The following is a 20630-nucleotide window of genomic DNA, read 5'->3' as shown; positions in this document are numbered from 1 at the left end:
TTGTCACCTCTGGTTTTAAAAGTGAAAAGAGCATTATTCCCTTGTTTAAAAATTAGTTGATTTACCATAGTCCAACTCTGACTCCTCTATAATATAATCAAGATCCTGTTTTCCAGAACTAAAGGCACATGCAGTGTACTTTGACAGAATCTTATCAATAAAACCATTAGAATACAGTGGGTGATCTGTTAACAAACAAATCAGATAACGAACACTTTTGCGAAAGATTTTTATGTTAAGACAACGAACACATGATCGGATAACGAACACCTCACAGAACAAACACAAGTAGAAGCAACTTAAAATAACGAATATCGATTGGTCTTCTCTTGTCTTCGGACAACAATTCGAAACTTTTCGGAGTGTGGGAGACGTCGACGTCGATGTTCAACCGGTATATACCAATCAGATAGTATTCCTCTGAACTTTGAAACTCTCCCTTGTAATTTCAGCCTTTTATTTTTCTAACAGAAACAATATTTTTATTGTATTCACGAGACTGTCATGCGTTAAGTTTTGTGTGGGTTTTTCTTTTTGAAAGATGAGAGTATAATAGCAAAGGAAAGAGTAGGCAGAAGATGCCTAATGTTGCTGGGCAGTATGGCTTGAACAGGTCTACAGTAGGCCGCAGTTCAATCTTATTTAAGAAAGATACAGTATAATCGAGAAGACTCAAGCAGCTAAAGGAATAACAAAAATCACATTTGAGAAATAAAGAACATTGAAGAGCTCATAATGGAACCTAAATGGATCTGACAACAGAAGAACACCAAGAAGTCTTGAATGAAGAACACCAAGAAACTGAGAGATAAGTTTTTTCCCCCCCTCAAAAAGAGGATTAATGCCGATATCTGCTATTAAACATTTTTTGAAAAAGTAAGAGGATGTCAGAACAACAGTCTTAGAATGGCATCCAAACCAGGTTGAGGCTTGGGAATTTCTACAATTACAATGCTATTAATTACTTCTGAAAAATCCTGAAGAAGAGAGGAAAGCAATCGACATTAGACAGATTCTTTAACCCCCTCAAACGGAAAAAACATGACTAATAAAAATGCAAGACTGTGTGTATATGTGTGTTTTTATTATTACATATAAATAAATGTAGTAACATAGTAATTATTTTTTTTTTTTTTGCAGTCTCTAGAATGAATTAATTAAATTTCCATAAAAACCTACGGTAAATTGATAATTGGTTAACGAACAATTCGGATAGCGAACAATGTCTTGGAATGGATTATGTTCGTTAATTGATCACCCATTGTATTCATAAAACATTTTTTACTGAAAGTTTTATCTTTGCATCATGATAAGAATGATGTGAAATAAATCATGTTTGTATTTTCATGAAATTGCTTGTAACACAACTATGTTTTTGTTATATTTTTATTTTGTTGTTTATTTTTGTGATTTTATGGGGATGTATTGTTTTTTGGTGAGGCCAAATGACCATCCGATGGTGCAACACATAATGTAAATAGTAAAATAAATGTTGAATTACAGTATCGATATCAGTTGACAATTTTAACCTTTCAACAGTGGGATAGTCAGGTATGGTGCTATCCCAAAGTAGTGGAGAATAAACATGGGAAATTTTTAAAGTATTTTTTAATGCCTTTTTTCTCATTACCGTTTCGGAAAAAGATTTTGTAAACAGTTATGTCTAGTAAAGAAAAGTCTTTTTTTATTGTTACACAATTCATTTTTTATGTGAATTTCTTTTTTGCGGTAGTTTTTGGCGATACCCCCAAAAGAATTTAACGGATATATCCATCCCTCACGACTGCCACATGATCGCCCTTGACGGATATATCCATCGGTCACTGCAGAGTGGTTAAGATATACTTGCATAGTTAAAAAATTTGGATAGTACAGAGTATTTTTGTGTTTGTTCTTATACTAAAAAGTTACTAAGAGTAGCATTAAAAATCAATAATATTTTGTAGCTGTTGTTGGAAGTTGGCTATTAATGAAAATAATAGTTTCTGTTGTAAGCAATGGAATTAGGTCAATTTATTGTACTATATTAGCAATAAATTTATTGCAGCTGTTTAATGAACCAATAGATTTCTTTGAAAAGCAATGTTTTTGGACAAATTTGGTCCGTCACATCTTGCAGTACTGAGAACAATTACAAAATAGAATTAAGAATGAGAGTTGTTCCTTGTTCTGGAGAAGGGCCTAAGCCTGCTTCCATCATAACTTGTCTGGCATTTTTTCTTTTATCAAAGAATTGTCTAAAATTTGGCACTGTGTTCAAAATTCAACAAATAAATTGCTAAACTGGGGAAATCAATAGATTCTACTTTTCCTTTTGTTATTTCTTCATCCATGTTGCCGATAAATCATCTACATCTGCCACGTTGGTCACTTCATTTTAAACTTTCTCATATATTTTAGCCTTTTCTGTCATCCGGAAGTTTGTTACTTGAACCAACATTATGACTTTCACTTCCTCCAAAGTCTTTATTTGTATCCTTATAAGTTGTGCTAAGCTTCTTGTTCTTACAAAGGATGTGTTCAAAAGTCAATTAATCAAGATATATTTTTCAAAATTATTTTAAGAACTGTTTAGCAGTGGCATGCTGTTATTGGAAGCAGTGGAAGTGCCGCTTCCCTTGTATTTTCTAAAAAATAAATACATATTGTGCAATTAATTTCATATAATTAAAATTAATATTTTATTATAACTGCATTATGTATCTTATTACAAATTTCTATACTACATGTGAAAAAAACGATAAGATTGCTATTGTATATTCGAATATTAGTGGCAGAATGGAAGTGCCGTATTGTCAGCTTCCAGACAGCCAGATTATACTCATTCGTGCATGTGCTTTGCAGAGCACCAACCTCACCGGTTTAGCTGGTGGAAGCTACACGTATAATGCTTTCAATGGTTCTATCCAGGACCGGTTTCAGGCTGTTAGCCACCTGCCTGATAGATATTTGGTCCCCCTCGCCCCATTATGTGAATCACAAGTAGATTTATAACCTAACCCAACCGATAGAAATTTACTGGTATGTTTTTATGATAGTTCTGTATAGTTGACAGGAGTTTAAAAAAATCCATTAAAGTTTTTGATATTTTTATTCTGTTCACCCATCTTATATTACTTACAGATTTCAATGTTAAACCAGTAATATTACGATTTTGTATACAGATTTCAATGTTAAACCAGTAATATTACGATTTTGTATGTCCCATCTATAAGGGGATGTAGAAAAAAACAAGTACAATTCTTGTACAATGTTAAAAAATTAACTGTTACTTTGGTAGCATCATTTACAACTAAATTTAATGAATGAGAGAGATACATGAGGTACAGAAAAAGCTCTAGAATTTATTTTCCTTAAATTTACGATTTATGTATCTGTTGTCATAAAAATTTGTCTTTCCACTTTTTTCCCAAGACTACAAATATTCAAGTACAAAGTAACTGGTTTCAACTTATTTCTACTTAAGAAGAAGTTAAATAATTAAGCGATTAGGGAATTGGGGACAAAATCCTGCCGAAAGAGACGGAATTTTACTTAAACAAAAGCTTAACCGAACCAATTTCTAGCCGCGTACAGTGGGGACTGATTTCTTCATAATATTAGACGTAATAAAGACAGAAATTCTTCCAGTTCAATGAGAGTGACCGAAAAGTTGTAAATTTTGGAAATTTCTGTGGACACCTGGTCCTAAAACGAATTAATTAGAAAACAAATGACTATTAAGTTTAACAAATTTAGATTTTTTACAGCTATGGTGAGAAACGTTTAAAATTTACAACAACCCTGTCGCATCCTCTGAGGTGTATTAGTGATGCGACAAAAGAGGCATTTGACATTAACTGGTATCGGCACCTGTTGCATGCACGCACTGCACACCTACCAAGATCGTCTCTGATTCCATCCGTGAGCGACTGGTAGGGAACAATTTTAACTAAGTGGATTGTTTTAATATTTAAAAAGTAAAGAATATTTTGTTATTTTTATGTACAGTACATTTCTTCACAAAACTATATTTAATTATAATTTTCTTTAAAACTATATTCATACAATTGAATATTTTCTAACGGGTACGTATAATTGTATATCCATCACACATTTTATTGGGACCTTGAATAAGTTCTCGTTGTTTTACAGTAGGTGGCGTTACTAGAACTGTGTGTGTGTATTTTTAGATGGTGACGCATCTGTAAGGAAGTACAATAAGCGACCTTGAAAATCAGTATATGTCATTTCGCCGAAGTGTTAACAACTTTTTTTCTCGTGGTGTTAAAAATGTCGTATTTTGTGCCAAAAAAAGAGTATTTGCGGGGAATTTTATTGCACTATTTTATTCAAAAAAAATCTGCAGCTGAAGCATACAGAATTCTTGTTGAGACTTACGGTGACCATGCTCTGTCGGAAACAACATGCAGAGATTGGTTTAGACGCTTCAAAAATAATGATTTTGACATTGAAGATAAAAAATGTTCTGGCGCACCGAAAAAGTTTGAAGACAAGGAATTGGAGGCATTACCTCATGAAGACTCATGTCAGACGCTAGCTGAACTTGCAGAATCATTAGGAGTTGATCATACAACAGTTTCAAAACGTTTGAAAGGATTAGGAATGATTCAAAAGCAAGGACATTGGGTGCCGTACGAGTTGAAGCCGAGAGACGTCGAACGGCGTCTTTTTACGTGTGAACAGCTGCTTCAACGGCAGAAAAGGAAAGGTTTTCTGCATCGTATCGTGACTGGGGATGAAAAGTGGATTCACTACGATAATCCTAAGCGTAGAAAATCGTGGGGTAAGCCTGGCCATGCATCAACATCATCGGCAAAGCCGAATATCCATGGCTCAAAGCTTCTGCTCTGCATTTGGTGGGATCAGCTAGGTGTAGTTTATTATGAGCTGCTCAAACCGAATGAAACCATCACAGGAGATTGCTATCGACTACAATTGATGTGTTTGAGCCAAGCATTAAAAGAAAAATGGCCACTGTACGAGCAGAGACATGACAAAGTGATTTTGCAACATGACAATGCTCGGCCACATGTTGCACAACCGGTGAAAACCTACTTGGAAACACTTAAATGGGAAGTCCTACCCCACCCGCTGTATTCACCAGACATTGCCCCTTCCGATTATCACTTGTTCCGATCGATGGCACATGGCCTGGCTGAGCAGCACTTCCATTCTTATGAAGATGCCAAAAATTGGGTTGATTCTTGGATAGCCTCAAAAGACGTATCATTTTTCCGACATGGAATTCAAATGCTGCCTGAACGATGGGAGAAAGTAGTGGCTAGTGATGGACAATACTTTCAGTGACATGTTTTTTATGACTTTTTTTAAATAAAGCATTAATTTTTACGAAAAAACAGCGAGAACTTATTCAAGGTCCCAATATTTTAACAAGTAAGTTTTTATAATTTTATTTTTAATTTTAGCCCTTATATCATGGCTAGCAATTTAGAATGTGATTGTGATATTGAAAATTTATTTCAAAAAAGTTTTGGCTCAAGACCATATAATGAAAAAGAAAACACTATTAAAAGAGAGAGACCAATGACCAATGACATCAACAAAAGAATTTGTTCGACATTTTCATAATAAAATTTCTGAAGACAAAATGACTTTGTGGATGCATAAAAATGCAAAAATTGTTTTGTTGTCCTTACCTACTATTTTCAAATAAAATTAGTGTGTGGAATAAGAATGGCTTTGACGATTTGAGTAAAGTTGACAAAAGACACGAATTGTAAATGTCACATCGATTCTTTCGTAAAATTGAAGCAATTTGGAAATCAAAATAGAATAGAATTTAACATTAGTAAACAATATAAAATAAACATTGAAAATTATAACAAAGTTACAGCTAATAGATATATTATATCTAAATTAGTAAATGTTATCGAAGCAAGAATTGGCATTTAGATGGCATAGGGAATCTATTGAATTTAATATAACAGAGGTAATTATATTGAACTTGCTTATTTATTAAGTGTGTTAGATAATCTATTAATTAAAAATACATTTAGAGAAGTCTGCGGTTTTTACTGGCTTATCAAACGAATACGAATGGACCTTAGACCATCACTGATGGATTGCTCCTTGAAGTCGGCTTCTTCCCTACACAGCTTTACTATCATCAAATGTCACGGCACGCCACTACCGTTTAGGTTATATTCATACAAGTGACACACCCAGAGGAGCCAAGAAGCTCGTGCACCCTGAAAGTAAAAAGAAAACACTAATAAATTTTCCTAATTAAAATTCAATTTTATATTTATACTAGCTGTACTGGGCCACGTGTTGCTGTGGCTCAAAATGTATCTATTATAAAAGTATAACACTCCTTGCGGGGGAAATTTCAAAAACTCCCTTCTTAGTGTACATTCTCTTCACAAATCCTATTAAAACACAAAAAAACCACATTTAAAATAGTATAATAGAAGCCAAGTTCTTCACAGTCAGCCTTAATCCTGTCAGAGGGACAGGATTAAGGCCTCTCCCCTGCAGGGGGAATTTCGACATGTATATAATATAAAAACATGCGCATATTTGAATGCAACGTTATGTCAAAATTTCAAAGCAATCGGTTAACAACTTTCCGAGATTTAAGACTTTGAACAAACGAACCGTTACATTTTTATTTATATAGAAGACTAGCAGATAAGCCCGGTGTTGCTTGGGCAAAAAGTAACGATAGCAAAGATTAAGATTATTACATTATAGCCAATCTTACCTGTTTTTACAGAATGCAAGAATTAGGTCCCCCTGTTTCCTGACTAATTTGAGAATTTTTAGATGGGTCTAAAAACTATAGTTAATGTGATTGCAATTGCAAGATACCTGTACAGTACATATAAGTTTTCTATAATTGGTTAAACAAAGCATCATTCTCTGTCACAGGACTTTATGTATGGATGGTTTTGTCCTGATGTCTGGCATCTCTGGTATTTTGGCTGACAAAATCACTGGCTGTTCTAGTTTGAATATGGCCTAAAGCTTGTTTGGAATGGCTACATGCTATTTGTGATTGGAAGCAACTGAGAAAATTAAACAGTATTTTTATTTTAACAAATTAATTGCTTAATATTATTCTCTTATTTTAGGTGGTGGCTGGAATAAATTACAAGATATCTTTCTTATTACGAGAACCTGGAGCAAATGTAAGTTATTGGATATATTCTTCAATACATACAAAGTACAGTGAAATATTTTAATTCAAACACTGGAGAATGTGAGAAAGTTTGAATTATCTATTTTTGAAATACAGTGGAGAGTCGTAAATCCGAACCCCGGTAATCCGAATCGCCGGTTATCCGAACAATTTTCAGTAGGACTGTATCATGCTGAATCGAATGTTTTTGATACTAGATTTACTTCTAAAGTATAATTTTCATGTTTTTATATTCTTCAATATATTTATTTTGTTTGTACAAAATAAAGAAATAATTTTTATCGATACAATAGCCTCGACTATTATTATAAAAATTTTCGTTAGGCTTAAAATCGACGAAAATTCAACACAAAGTGACACGCAACAGAGAAAAATTTTAACATCAGACAGGTTAATATATTTTTTCGTACATAATCGATTATCCGAACAAATTACCAATCCGAACAACCCGTCCCCAATTGATTCGGATTAACGACACTCTACTGTATTCCCAAAATAACTGGTTTAACCTTTCTCTTCCCAACTGGCTCTACGGGTTTTAGTGCTTCAGTTTGAAAACACACAAGACAAATATCAGTCACTCAAGGTCACTAGACATATTATTTATCAAAAATTCAATTTTTATCATAAAGTTATTAAAAAAATTCTGTATACATGTTTGTATAGTTTTTGATTATTTGGTTTTCATACATTAATATCAAAAATTAATTTATCATTTTGGTTTAAGAAAACAAAGGAAACACATGCGATCTTTTGTTTTATCTTAGTTTTTTTCGTTTTTTTTAGTTTTTTTGTTTTATTATACTTTTGTTCACTGCTTTATCAATAAATCTTATATGTGTGTATATATATATATATATATATTAATGTAATTTATTGTATGGTTTTATTTATTTATAAACAATACAATAAATTCTATAAATAATAAATCTGTATGTAGGATTTGCCGATTTAGCAGTAAACAGAAGTATAATGAAAAAATAAAACAATACTAAAAAATAACGAAAAAATCACGTATTTTCTGTTTTTTGAAAAAGTCACAAATGAAACTATGCAGAAATTATGACATATATGTAGAAAATATATCTTACAGACAGTAAGACTTAAAATAATTACAAAATAATGCAATAAATATATTCAGTAAAAATTGCAAAATGCTCAACAGAACAGCAAAGCCGAGTGTTTTCCACACCTCAAAAAAATAACCCTGCCATCTAGTTAAAAATATGAAACAGTGTAGTGCTGCATGTACAGTACTGCAGAGGGCTGCCATCTAAGATAAGAATTTTTAATTAAAATTAAACAAATTTGAAGACTGTGATAAATCATCAAGTGGCAATTTTCGCACAACACTTAGGTGACAAAATACTGTCAAGTGGGAGAGAGAGAGAGTTAGTTAACATATTCTCTTTATTTTCTTTTGCACTGGTTGAATCACTAAGTTTTTAAGGTTATAAATAAGCTTGTATATTCCACATTTAGGCTGCTTTCAGACTGCCTGTAATGGCGACTAGAGATAGTCTAGTGACCTCAACTGTATTACCATTACCAATCAATGCCAAAACTAATTCGCGTGCTTTTGTATTTATAGTAAAAACAAGAAGTCTGTGAGACTATAAGTAACAAAAAGATTGGAGACATTATAAAAGGATATATTTTTACAAGGATTATACATTCATTCACCTTGTTCTTAAAGAATTGTGGGAAATTCATGTCGATTGGCAAGTACTGTTATTATGACAACACTAACTTTTGAATGACAGATGACTAAGACAAAAGTGCAATAATAATGACTAGTCTAAACATGTTACAAAGAGAAATAATAAAAATAACAAGTACTGTAATAAGCTTCTTGTCTAGGTTAAAATATTAACAGCTAGACTTATTACACTGTAAGGAAAAAAAAGACAAGCTATGAGGGACAGTGTCTGAAATGCATACTAACCAGAAAAAGTAGTAATAAAGTGATGTACCGATTTTCATAGCTTGTCCTTTTTTGTTTTTAGTGTAATAAGTATAGCTGTAAAAAGCTATTATTAAGCTTATAATTAATATTGTAACCTAGACAACATATTAAGTATTTATTATTAATAACTCTTTGTAGTCTACATCTTAAGTACTCACACATGTAGCAAAATTACCACAGAACTATCTCATTCCATCACTCTATCTCCTCTAAAATAGGCATAGTTGTTATTGACTAAGTGTAATCTTACATTGGGCCAACTATCAATAAAAATAGGAAAAATGAAATGATAAAATGCTAGGTATTTTCTATGAAAAGGAAACTGGGCTCTGTGCCATAGGTTTTCTGTTTTGGTTTTACACAAGAACATAAATATGGTAACATGTTTGTAACGTTCTGTCTAAAGCAGTTTAAAACACACAAGTTCTGAGGAGGACATATCCAACATCATAACTGAAAAAATGTCAAGAAACATTTAAAATACACACAAGTGTGGTTGTGCATTTTAAACACCCACCTGAAAGATAAAAATAAAAGATTGTCATAAGGATGAATGTAAATTTACTGCAATCAGACACTCACATGACCAGCTTACAACCGGCAATTGGCCTATAGACTCTACGTGGTAAATTTTGACCTCAAATATTTCAGCCTGTAGATGGAATTTCAAAATTGCAGCCTCATCATGACATTGGCTTTACCATATTTGCAAAAATTTGTTTAATGGGCATTCTGTTGCCTTAAATTTTGATTACAGACAAAACACTTTCTGACTTATGAAGCACTCTGCTCAGTAAAGAAATGATAGAGAGGTTGTGGCTGAAGTTTTCAACGTGAAAATGTGTATGTTGGACGTTCAGTGCTGTCTTCCTGTAAGCTAGAAGTTTGAGAATGTCATTTGGAACATCAGTGGAATCATGCTTGACGTTCCAAATGCCATTGTCAAACTTCTAGCTTACAGGAAGATGGTACTGAATGTCCGATGTACACATTTTTGCATTGGAAACTTTGGCCGCAATCTTTCTATTAAGCGCATTACAAAAGAATAGAAAGGAGTTGATTACTGGTTTATTACGATATCATTTAATAGTACAAAGGTTATTTTTTTTTTAAATCTCCACTGACCCAGAATAAAAACAAAGAATGAAGAACAAAACCACTTTATTTGTAGAAGGTAGTTACAGTTTTTACAGTAGTACAGGCTATTTTTCCACATAATTGTCTTCTTGATTCAAGCAGACATCTTACTGTGACACTAGCTTTTGTATACCCATGTCACAGAACATTGCCGCCAGGCCATTCAGCCAACCTTTAACACTGTCAGTCAGTGGTATACAGTGTGGACCTTGAAATTTGAGGAAACTCCTTACTGAGCTCAGAAATTGCAAACTGATGCCTTTCTTGCACCAATTGATCCAATGTGTGAATTATGCAGGAAATTCAAACTAGGGGTGCTTTCTTTAATAGTGGTCGTTCCGTGTCTCTGCTACTGTGGGAGTGCGCTGCTGTTTGTAGGCATTTAGGAACGACAGTAAAAGAAAGAAAGATGGCGGCGCCCACACTATCGATAGTATGGTGATGAAGGAATCTATAATTCTAAAATATGAGCTTTTAAAGTCAAAAAAGAGTCCCAATTGTAAAATTTAACCATAAAATGGATTATTTGTTGAAAGAGTATTCAAAATAACCTCGAAAAAAATTAGAATGCAGGCTACCATTTGAAAAATATTTGAAAAGACACTTACATCACCGTGTGCATTAACTTGCACTTTCACAACTTCTAAATTTTCATTCATAAAACCACATAGTGGACCCTGAAACGAAACTATCTGAGCCATGGAGGATGCCATGTTGCTTTCCACCGTAAACTACTGCTACAAACAGCTGTTTTTGCTGTTCGATGGCGCGCACTCCCATCGGAATTTAGGAATGCGCTCCGCAGGAATTTTTAAATGGATGTCGCTCGCGCAGAGTTCCGTGGAGGAATAAAAGAACACACCCCATGTTCATTTTTTTAATGATACAGTACGGTTATTTTATGCTGCAGAACAAATTAGATGTTTTAACATGTATTTCTATGGGAAAATGTGTTTCGTATAACGGACGTTTCACTTAAGGACGTGCACCTGGAACGGATTAAGTATGTTATATGAGGCACCACTGTATATCATTATAATCACTATATGTTTAGGTATTCAATGATTGTTGTCAAGAAATGTAGAAGGATAACTTTAATACTGTTTATATGCAGTGTTTATGTAAATTTAGTGGTACACTACATATAAATTGTACACAGTATCATAAATTATTATAAAGTTACAACTGAAATTAATGGCTTCTAATTTCATTAGTGTTACTGGCAAAACAAGGATGAGGGATTGTTTGAAATGCATACCAACCAGAAAAAATTTTAATAAAGTGATGTACTGACTTCATAGTTTATCTGTATTCTTAATGGTGTAATAAGTTTGGCCATAAAAAGCTATTAATGAGCCCGTAGTTAAAAAATAATGGTTTTTATGCTTGTCACCGGCAGTTTGAAAGCAGCTTTAGTTTTCATATAAATGTACTGAAACAAATTGACTATCTATACATAAGTGTCACTAAAACTGCAAAACATCTGGCAGTTTTCTCCACATCCCAAGAGTCTGAGAAAGCTTCAAAATGCATTTATTCTATAAATCAATTAATTACATCCTACTTTCTATTTTTATGTTTCAGTTTTGAAACACAAAATATATTTGAAGTATAGGTTGGATGCACTTTGGGATATATTTTAATTAATTTAAACTGTTACAAGTTTAATCTGATGTGTAGATTTTGAAATAAGTTTTGTATATTCAAAGGATTTTGAATTAATATTTTAGGAGAGTTCTTAAATTATCTATTTCTAAAGTATTATTTTCTAGTAGATGGTAGCTTATATATATATACCATTTGTCAGTGTTGAAACTTGATGGACTTGTTTTATTTAGGATATAGGTTGCAGTATTTACTAACTCTGCCCATAGCTTTTGAGTGAAATTTTTATTAGTATACATTAAGGACCTTGCTGCCTCAACTACTGTTCTATTTTCATGTTCACAGCAGCCATTCTATTCTGGAGTATATGGCATAGTCAATCGTTGGTCTTATTCCATTTTTCTAATGATAGCATTATCAAATTCTCTGCCATTATCACTAAGAATTTCTTTGACTGTATGTCCAGTAACTTTAACTTCAGCTATCATCTGTTTTAGCTTATCAGACACTTCAGACTTTTCCTTAATAAAATAGATAAATTGAAATCTTGAAAAGTCATCTTTAAATAAAACAAAGTATCTATAACCAGACATAGATGGTTCAAATGGTCCACATATATCCGTATGTATCAGTTCACCCAGTTTTGTAGCACGTGGACATGTTCCAAACTTTAATATATGAGATTTGCCATAAACACATCCTTCACATATTTCATTATCCAAGTCAACTTTAACACATTCTGCAATTGTTTCACATGTCTCTCGTCTTGGTGATCCAGCCTCACGTGATAGATCTGTAATAAATTTGACTTAGAAACTGCACTTACCTCACCTCACGTGGCTCACTATATATTACACTTCTTAAATTAAGCTTAAAAAGACCTCCCTATTGGTTATGTCTACCAGTTATTATTACACATCCATCAACTTTTAATTTACATTCTTCAGCTTTTGTTATAAATAAGCTAGTTATGATGATCCTGAGCCGCTAACATTAAAAATAGATTTTTCTTATGAACTGGTACCAACCAAACATTACATAATGTAATTTTATTCCATGTATTATCCACATATGCTTCAACTTCAATTGTTCCTTTACCTATTGCAGATATTTTGTCTCTACTGCTGTGGTAACTGAATGCAAATCTTTAAAGTGCTCAAAATCACAAAATAAATTTTGTTGATAGGTAACATGACTTGTAGCTCCATTGTCCACATACCAACAGTCTTTTCACTAAGTACTGTATTCAACATAATTGTTAATTATGTTGAATATACAGTTATCATCAATTGAATATCAATTATCATATTACAATTATCATCTTTATGAGATTCTGCAGATAACTATTTTCTTGTTTAATTCTACTGTCTTCTTTCCTTTTAAAACAATACTTTATTTTATGACCAGATCTGTGACAATAGTGACAAACTATATCCGATCTAGATTTTCCCGCTGGTTTAGATTTGAACAGCTTCTTACTTGTGTTAGTAACTAAGACCTCCTGATTTTTGTTTTCATTATCCTTAGAAGCTAAAGCTTTTTCATACAAGCACAATTGAACGGTTAAATTATCTATGGTAGTATCCTTTTTTAAAATAAGAAGCCAGATACTGTCAGGTGAAGTATCTAAGACTTTACAAATTAACAATAAATCTGGCAACTTTTGCATTCCTTCATCCTTTGCCAATTCTACATTCAAACCATTCCAAATGTTTTTTAGTTTTGATAAATGGTTGGCCATATCTCCAACTTGATGTTTATAACCAAAAAATTCGTACAAATGTCATGTCTTGTTCTCGCAGACACCTTCAAATAATCTATGTAATTCTAACCAAATGTATCGTGCTGTCGTAAAAAGCATGACTTTCTTTAAAGTTTCTTCAAACAAATTGCAAGTTAAAACCAACAAGGCACTACTATCGTAATTAGTAAAATTTAATATAGGTATTCTTGAAACCGTGTTTTCTTATATGTTGAGCATCAAACACAAGACCGTGTTATTTATTAAACACTTGGCACTTTTCCACTTCTATTAGTTGAGACGAGATTTTATTTCACTCGTTTCGGGCATTTCGCCCCTCTTCAGTCAACTAATAAAACAATATACAACATTTCAAGTAATATAACACACACTAACAGATACCACAAAAATTAATTTAAAACGTACCGTTAGTTCCTCGAACTCAAGGGTGCGCGTGCATAGCACAATTTGGACCTCAAAGTTACAGCAACAAATGTAAATGTTCTACGTACGGCTAATTAAATTGTAAAATTTCTTTTAAAATATATAAACATACAGGCTTATTTTATACATATCGGTATATTAAACATATTCGGTATCTTACTTTTTTAAAATCGAACGCAATAGATCTTTAATCTTCTTTTTACTAACTTTTTTCTTTTCTTCATTGTTGTTTTATCTTGACATAAAGCAATAAACGTTTGGACCTGGTGTTAACTAAAAAACTCACTTTTCGTCTAGTACTGGCTCATTATTACGCAGTTGTTTGTTGACCATTTGCATATTCTGCTGGTTATGACGATCTGAATTTACATAATTAACTGTATAGCCAAAAGTAGCCAAGTTAGGCTGGATCTGTTGCTTATTTTTTATATGATTATAATATTCTTAACCAATTCTTGTTTATATTTATGCTTAAATTTTTATTTATAGAATTACTGGACTTTATGATGGCCACGCTCTCTTTAAATTTTCTATTATAAGCGTATTTTTCTTTATATAAAATTTTTCTACCATCTTGATCTATATTACAATTATTAAGTAGGCAATGATCATGAAAAACAGAGTTTACTCGATTGTATCTTAAGTCGGCGACATGTTCCTTTAATCTGATATTTAACTTTACATATGTTGACGATATTCTGATTATGTACGATATGTTGACGATATTCTGATTATGTACAATACTTCTGAAATTACAATCAACCAGATAGAAGTCCTTATAAATAATTTAAATAAACGAATTCAGTTTAAAACAGAAGAAGAAGACAGTATTAATAATAGCATTAACTACTTGGACGTTAGGATTACAAGGAATAGAAATAGTATCGAATTTGAACCTTTTAAAAAGCCTTGCACTATTAGTACGACTATCAAATATAACTCTAATATACCTTTATATATCAAATATAACGTCTTTGCAATGGAATATGAAAAAATTAAAAATAGAACCAGTAAGTTAAGTAATATGTCTAAATATATAAAAGAATTAAAAAATAAATTTATATTAAATGGATACCCAAACTATATAATTACAAAATGGGAAAAAGAAATAAATGATAAAACAAATAGAAACGACAAACAAAGAATAGAAAAACAAGGCTCAGGAATAAGATATATTAGTTTTCCATATGTAAAAGGATTATATGAAGAAATTAATAAAGAATTAAGAAAGGTAGACATAAAACTCGCACCTAAATATGAGAAACTTAAATCCCGGCTAAAAAATAAAAAGAGTATACAGCAAACTAGAACAGAAGCGAAAGAAACAAAGAATGTCGTTTACGAAATTCCGTGTACTTGTAAGAATAATAATATTTATATTGGAGAAATGAAACGTAAGTTAAATATCAGATTAAAGGAACATGTCGCCGACTTAAGATACAATCGAGTAAACTCTGTTTTTCATGATCATTGCCTACTTAATAATTGTAATATAGATCAAGATGGTAGAAAAATTTTATATAAAGAAAAATACGCTTATAATAGAAAATTTAAAGAGAGCGTGGCCATCATAAAGTCCAGTAATTCTATAAATAAAAATTTAAGCATAAATATAAACAAGAATTGGTTAAGAATATTATAATCAATATAAAAAATAAGCAACAGATCCAGCCTAACTTGGCTACTTTTGGCTATACAGTTAATTATGTAAATTCAGATCGTCATAACCAGCAGAATATGCAAATGGTCAACAAACAACTGCGTAATAATGAGCCAGTACTAGACGAAAAGTGAGTTTTTTAGTTAACACCAGGTCCAAACGTTTATTGCTTTATGTCAAGATAAAACAACAATGAAGAAAAGAAAAAAGTTAGTAAAAAGAAGATTAAAGATCTATTGCGTTCGATTTTAAAAAAGTAAGATACCGAATATGTTTAATATACCGATATGTATAAAATAAGCCTGTATGTTTATATATTTTAAAAGAAATTTTACAATTTAATTAGCCGTACGTAGAACATTTACATTTGTTGCTGTAACTTTGAGGTCCAAATTGTGCTATGCACGCGCACCCTTGAGTTCGAGGAACTAACGGTACGTTTTAAATTAATTTTAGTGGTATCTGTTAGTGTGTGTTATATTACTTGAAATGTTGTATATTGTTTTATTAGTTGACTGAAGAGGGGCGAAATGCCCGAAACGAGTGAAATAAAATCTCGTCTCAACTAATAGAAGTGGAAAAGTGCCAAGTGTTTAATAAATAACACGGTCTTGTGTTTGATGCTCAATTAAAATTTAATAGTTCTTTTTCATACCTAATTCTTTCTTCCTTTGAAGCATTGGGATCTAATTCTTCCAGTTTCAAAATTTTTCTTCAACAACATCCAATACACCAGGAATACTCTTTAACACAATGCAAATTTTATATTTCCACGTTGACCAGTTAGACTTGCCTTCTAAATATCCAATGTGAAGTCTAGAAAGTTGCATCGTGCAGTTAAAGTTATCTGGGCCCATAACCTGTTGAAACTTGATGTCAGAACCTCTAACACACACTTCTCTTCCTGCCTTTTTTCTTTTTTCAGACATGCGAAGCTGTAGCGTTCCTTTTTGTTTAAATAAAACGTTTTGTTAACTAAAGAAGTGTGTGTTAGAGGTTCTGACATCGAGTTTGAACAGTTAGTGGTATTTATTATACAAGCATCTAATGACTTGTATAAACGCTGATGGAAAATTTTCCGCTTTTGCATACAATCTCCATTATTGTAGTTGTGATAAGAATTATAAAATATTTGATATGCTGTGACTATCTACGTGTCAGAGATAACTAATGATTTTTTTGTCTAAAAATAAACATCTGTACCCAAAGTGTGTCAAGCCTATATATGCATTAAATTATGCAAATTTATAAAAAAAGATTTTAGTTAATAATAGTTTTTAACATTAATTCAAATATAAATTTCAAGGAGAATACAATAGACACTCAATTTTCCATAATTGCATTAACTGGGATGTCAAAATTGCCTTTGAATGAGTCACTAAATCATTACAAATTACTAGTAATCAAATGATAGTCGTTGATTTGGGATACTAAGCACCCCAAATTCCCTTCACATGGGAAAAATTTTTTCTTGGATCCTATGAAAGATAAAGGCATAGTTTAAATTACAAAGTTATAAAGTGTCCTGACACTGGTATAAAATGTTTTCTCTCTAGTTAAAATTGTCAAAGGGGCAGTGAGGGATACCAAAAAATGAATGGGAAAACTTCTTGGGGAATGAGACTCTAGACAGCTCACTAAAATTTGCATTAAAATGTTCTTGAAAGAAAAGAAAAGAAAGAAGTTAGAAATAATTTTTTTTGTATGAAAAACACATTGCAAATATATAAAGAATAGAAGAATGTAAGTCCTAAGATCAATCATCATCAGTTGGGATCAAAATAAACATTGATTTTGATCTCTCCTGTGATCTAAGTTGAGATCTCATTATACTTATCAATGAGTGACCAACCACTTAATGATAATGAGGAAAGTGACCAATTGAAATGGGCGATCAGGGACAGAAAATAATAAAAATCCTGAATTTCAAGGATGTGACAGCTTCTTATCTTGAAAATTTCAAGTGTTGGACCAGTTTGTGTTGTGTGTGTCTTGTGCCTATCTTCGTCTCCATCTCCCCTTTTCAGATTTATAACTTCCCATCATTGAAAGTCAAATACATTGTCCTGGAGCCATTGAGATGTTAAAGAGACTCTCACTTGCAAACCACAGACACTCCTTCATTTGAGGCTGTCTTGGAAAGGATAGACACCTCTGTTGACTTTGAACTTTTGAGATCACAGAAATCTTGTAAGATCCTATTGTGTCAAATAAAAAGTTTCTTGTAACTGTAGGGTCTGTCTCAGTGCCAATTGCACCCACATACGACCCTTTCAATCCCTTGTCAGTCAAGACAGACAAGGGATGTTATGCAATGTTGCACCCACATACGACCCTTTCAATCTCATGTCAGTCAAGACAGACAAGGGATTGAGAGAGTCATATTGTAACATTGCATACTGAGGATAATCTCCAGTATGCAATGTTAAACAATGACTAGTACAGTTGATTCTCCCAAAGGGTTCCATGCTTCAGAAACTAAAGTGTTTCCCATTGAAACACTACTGCTTTAACAGAAATTAAAGCATGTCTCCCATATGTGCTTCCTTTACATATACTCTGTTTTGATTGTGCAAGGCCATAAAGAGTAACCTCATTCCCCATACAGTTTTCATTTTGACAGTATTCAGTTGCTTCCACTCTGAGTATTTTAACTGGTTGAAAAACATACTGGTTTTGAGATGCTTTATGCCTTTGTAATTTAATTAATTTAAAATATTTTTCTACATGCACAAAAATGATAATAGTTTTGTGGTGTTTTTAATTTATAGATGATTATTGTGTATATAACATATGTATTCAATCATATTGTGTTTATACAATATGATTGAAAAGTACTACTATTACTCCTACTTTTGAGTTATTTCTTAATTCCCATTGAATTAATTTATATGAAATAAATATTGCCTTAGGAACAGTAATTGCCTTAACATGTTATATTGCATTAAGATTATGGCTTGAAATGAGATTAACCATTGTGAGATCATCTAATTGAGTCGTTTACACTTGCTGCTAACATCTTTGATAACTTAATCTTGAGGTAAAATCAATTTTTGCAGTTCCTACTTCCAGAACGGTTGCCAATAGTGCTTCTCATACCGACACTCTTGTAAGAACTATTTATGAACAACTTTAAAGTACATTTACAGTACTTCATTGTATTTCGCTTATTTTTATTTAGATTTTTCCCCTTTTGAACACTTTTGACTGCTTATCACATCACCCATTGAGCTGGCACTGCATCTGTACATTTTTCAATGCAGCCTTGTCCTTGTCCACATTCATCAGAGCCTAATCTTGATGATTCTGAATTCCAGGGAGGGAGGAAAGAAAACTTTAAAAATGGGAAAATTATTATTTTGTAATAAACAATAATCATCTATGGTAACCTATTTAATGTAAATAATTCTATGTTTTCTAAAATGTTTTCTAATACACAGTGTAATTTCAATATAATGAACTTCAGGAGACCTCCAAAAATATTTGTTGTAATAAAAAATGTATATAAATTATTATCAAGAAAGTTAAATTGTTAAATATGAAGTTCACATATGAAACAATGTCACTTATGCTGTTTTTTACCTATTTCATTCAAATAAAATTTAGTTCTAAAGTAATTTATGCTTCTGAAACATATTCTTCATATTCTTCCTGCTCGTTGCTTTCTTATACCGAAGAGGACTGACCAGGAAAATGGACAATATATCCTTACCATGGATGTCCCTTGCTGCTATCTTATGTTCATATCTTAAGCAGAGAATATTGCAGGTAATAAGATTAAAGCAACAGTCATCCACACAGCTGTCTCTTTTGACAAATTGTGGCTCTTTTCAAGATTAATACACATTTTATTTACTTCTGAGTGTGCGCCTCTCTCTTGTTTACCAGTTGATAGAAAATAGCAAAGAGAGGTTGTAACGAAATTGTTATAGCAAAGTGAAAATTGCATAAATTCTATTTTCTTGAGACCGACAGAAAAGGAATGTTAAACTGAGAGTTCATTATAAATATGTTCGTACAACTGAAAAAATTTGTCATGGATTTCTATGGAGGTTGGGTCAGGGAAAAATCTAAGTTTGTTATTTTGAAAAGTTCATTATAATGATATTCCACTATATTAAGTAATAGAGTCTATAAAATAATATGTTTTTCAGAATGGAAAATTGTTCTGCAAAGTAAAGATATTCAATCAATCTTGGACAAATACTACAAAATTGACAGAGAATCATTGTGAGCATGCAAATGTATGTCTGAATAGTGAATGAAGTGCACATAATAGCATCGAAGGTTGGAACCGTCACAAGAAAAATTATTTGATATATTTTGCTTTATAATAAATATTTCTATTAAATTAATCATTAAATTTTGTTATACGATATATACATTTCTTTAAATGAAAGTAAAATTATTTTTATGTTAATTTATAAACTATAAATGTAATAATCAAGTTTTTATAACTCTGGAATAAAAAATTTGCCTGTGATGTTCAGTACAGTCATTTAATTCATTTTTTAGATGGGATATCCCTTGAATGTCTCTAGTTTTAAACTGTTCTGTAAAATCATCTATTCAGATGTGAATAAAATGTGTTAGATGATGATGGTGAATACTCGAAGTTCGCAAATTAAAATAATGGTTAAAAAGTGGTTAAAATAAAATTAAAAGGCAATCAATTAGATGGACAATATTTATTTAAACCTAGTCTACTTAATTATACAAAACGGGGTTAATATTACCTTAGATATCGAAGGTGGCGGCTCGTATCCGATTCCAGGAATGAGAAGACGGAACACTGGGGACGCGCGTTCTAACCTAACCTAACCTATTCTAATAAATTACCATAATTATTAGCAACCAAATTATTAGAATAAGTTAGGTTAGGTTAGAACGTGCCTGTTCCTTGTCTTTTGAT

General features: G+C 32.1%; 1 protein-coding gene across 1 annotated transcript in view; it reads left to right on the top strand.

Moving 5' to 3' along the window:
- The window catches only part of LOC136975736 (uncharacterized), a 32628-nt gene extending 12237 nt beyond the window's left edge, over window positions 1-20391 (top strand). Inside the window, exons 2-3 of the mRNA XM_067270834.1 lie at window positions 7098-7154; window positions 19873-20391. Coding sequence (XP_067126935.1) covers window positions 7098-7154; window positions 19873-19983 — 168 coding nt within the window. The 3' untranslated portion in view covers window positions 19984-20391. The remainder of the gene's footprint in view (window positions 1-7097; window positions 7155-19872) is intronic.
- Window positions 20392-20630: the final 239 nt, after the last annotated feature.

This window comes from Centruroides vittatus, unplaced genomic scaffold (genome assembly GCF_030686945.1).
Source record: "Centruroides vittatus isolate TY-2023 unplaced genomic scaffold, ASM3068694v2 contig_109, whole genome shotgun sequence".
Taxonomy (NCBI): Eukaryota; Metazoa; Arthropoda; class Arachnida; order Scorpiones; family Buthidae; genus Centruroides; species Centruroides vittatus.
Note: the sequence above shows the minus strand (reverse complement) of the source record. Positions and strands in the feature narration are given on the sequence as shown.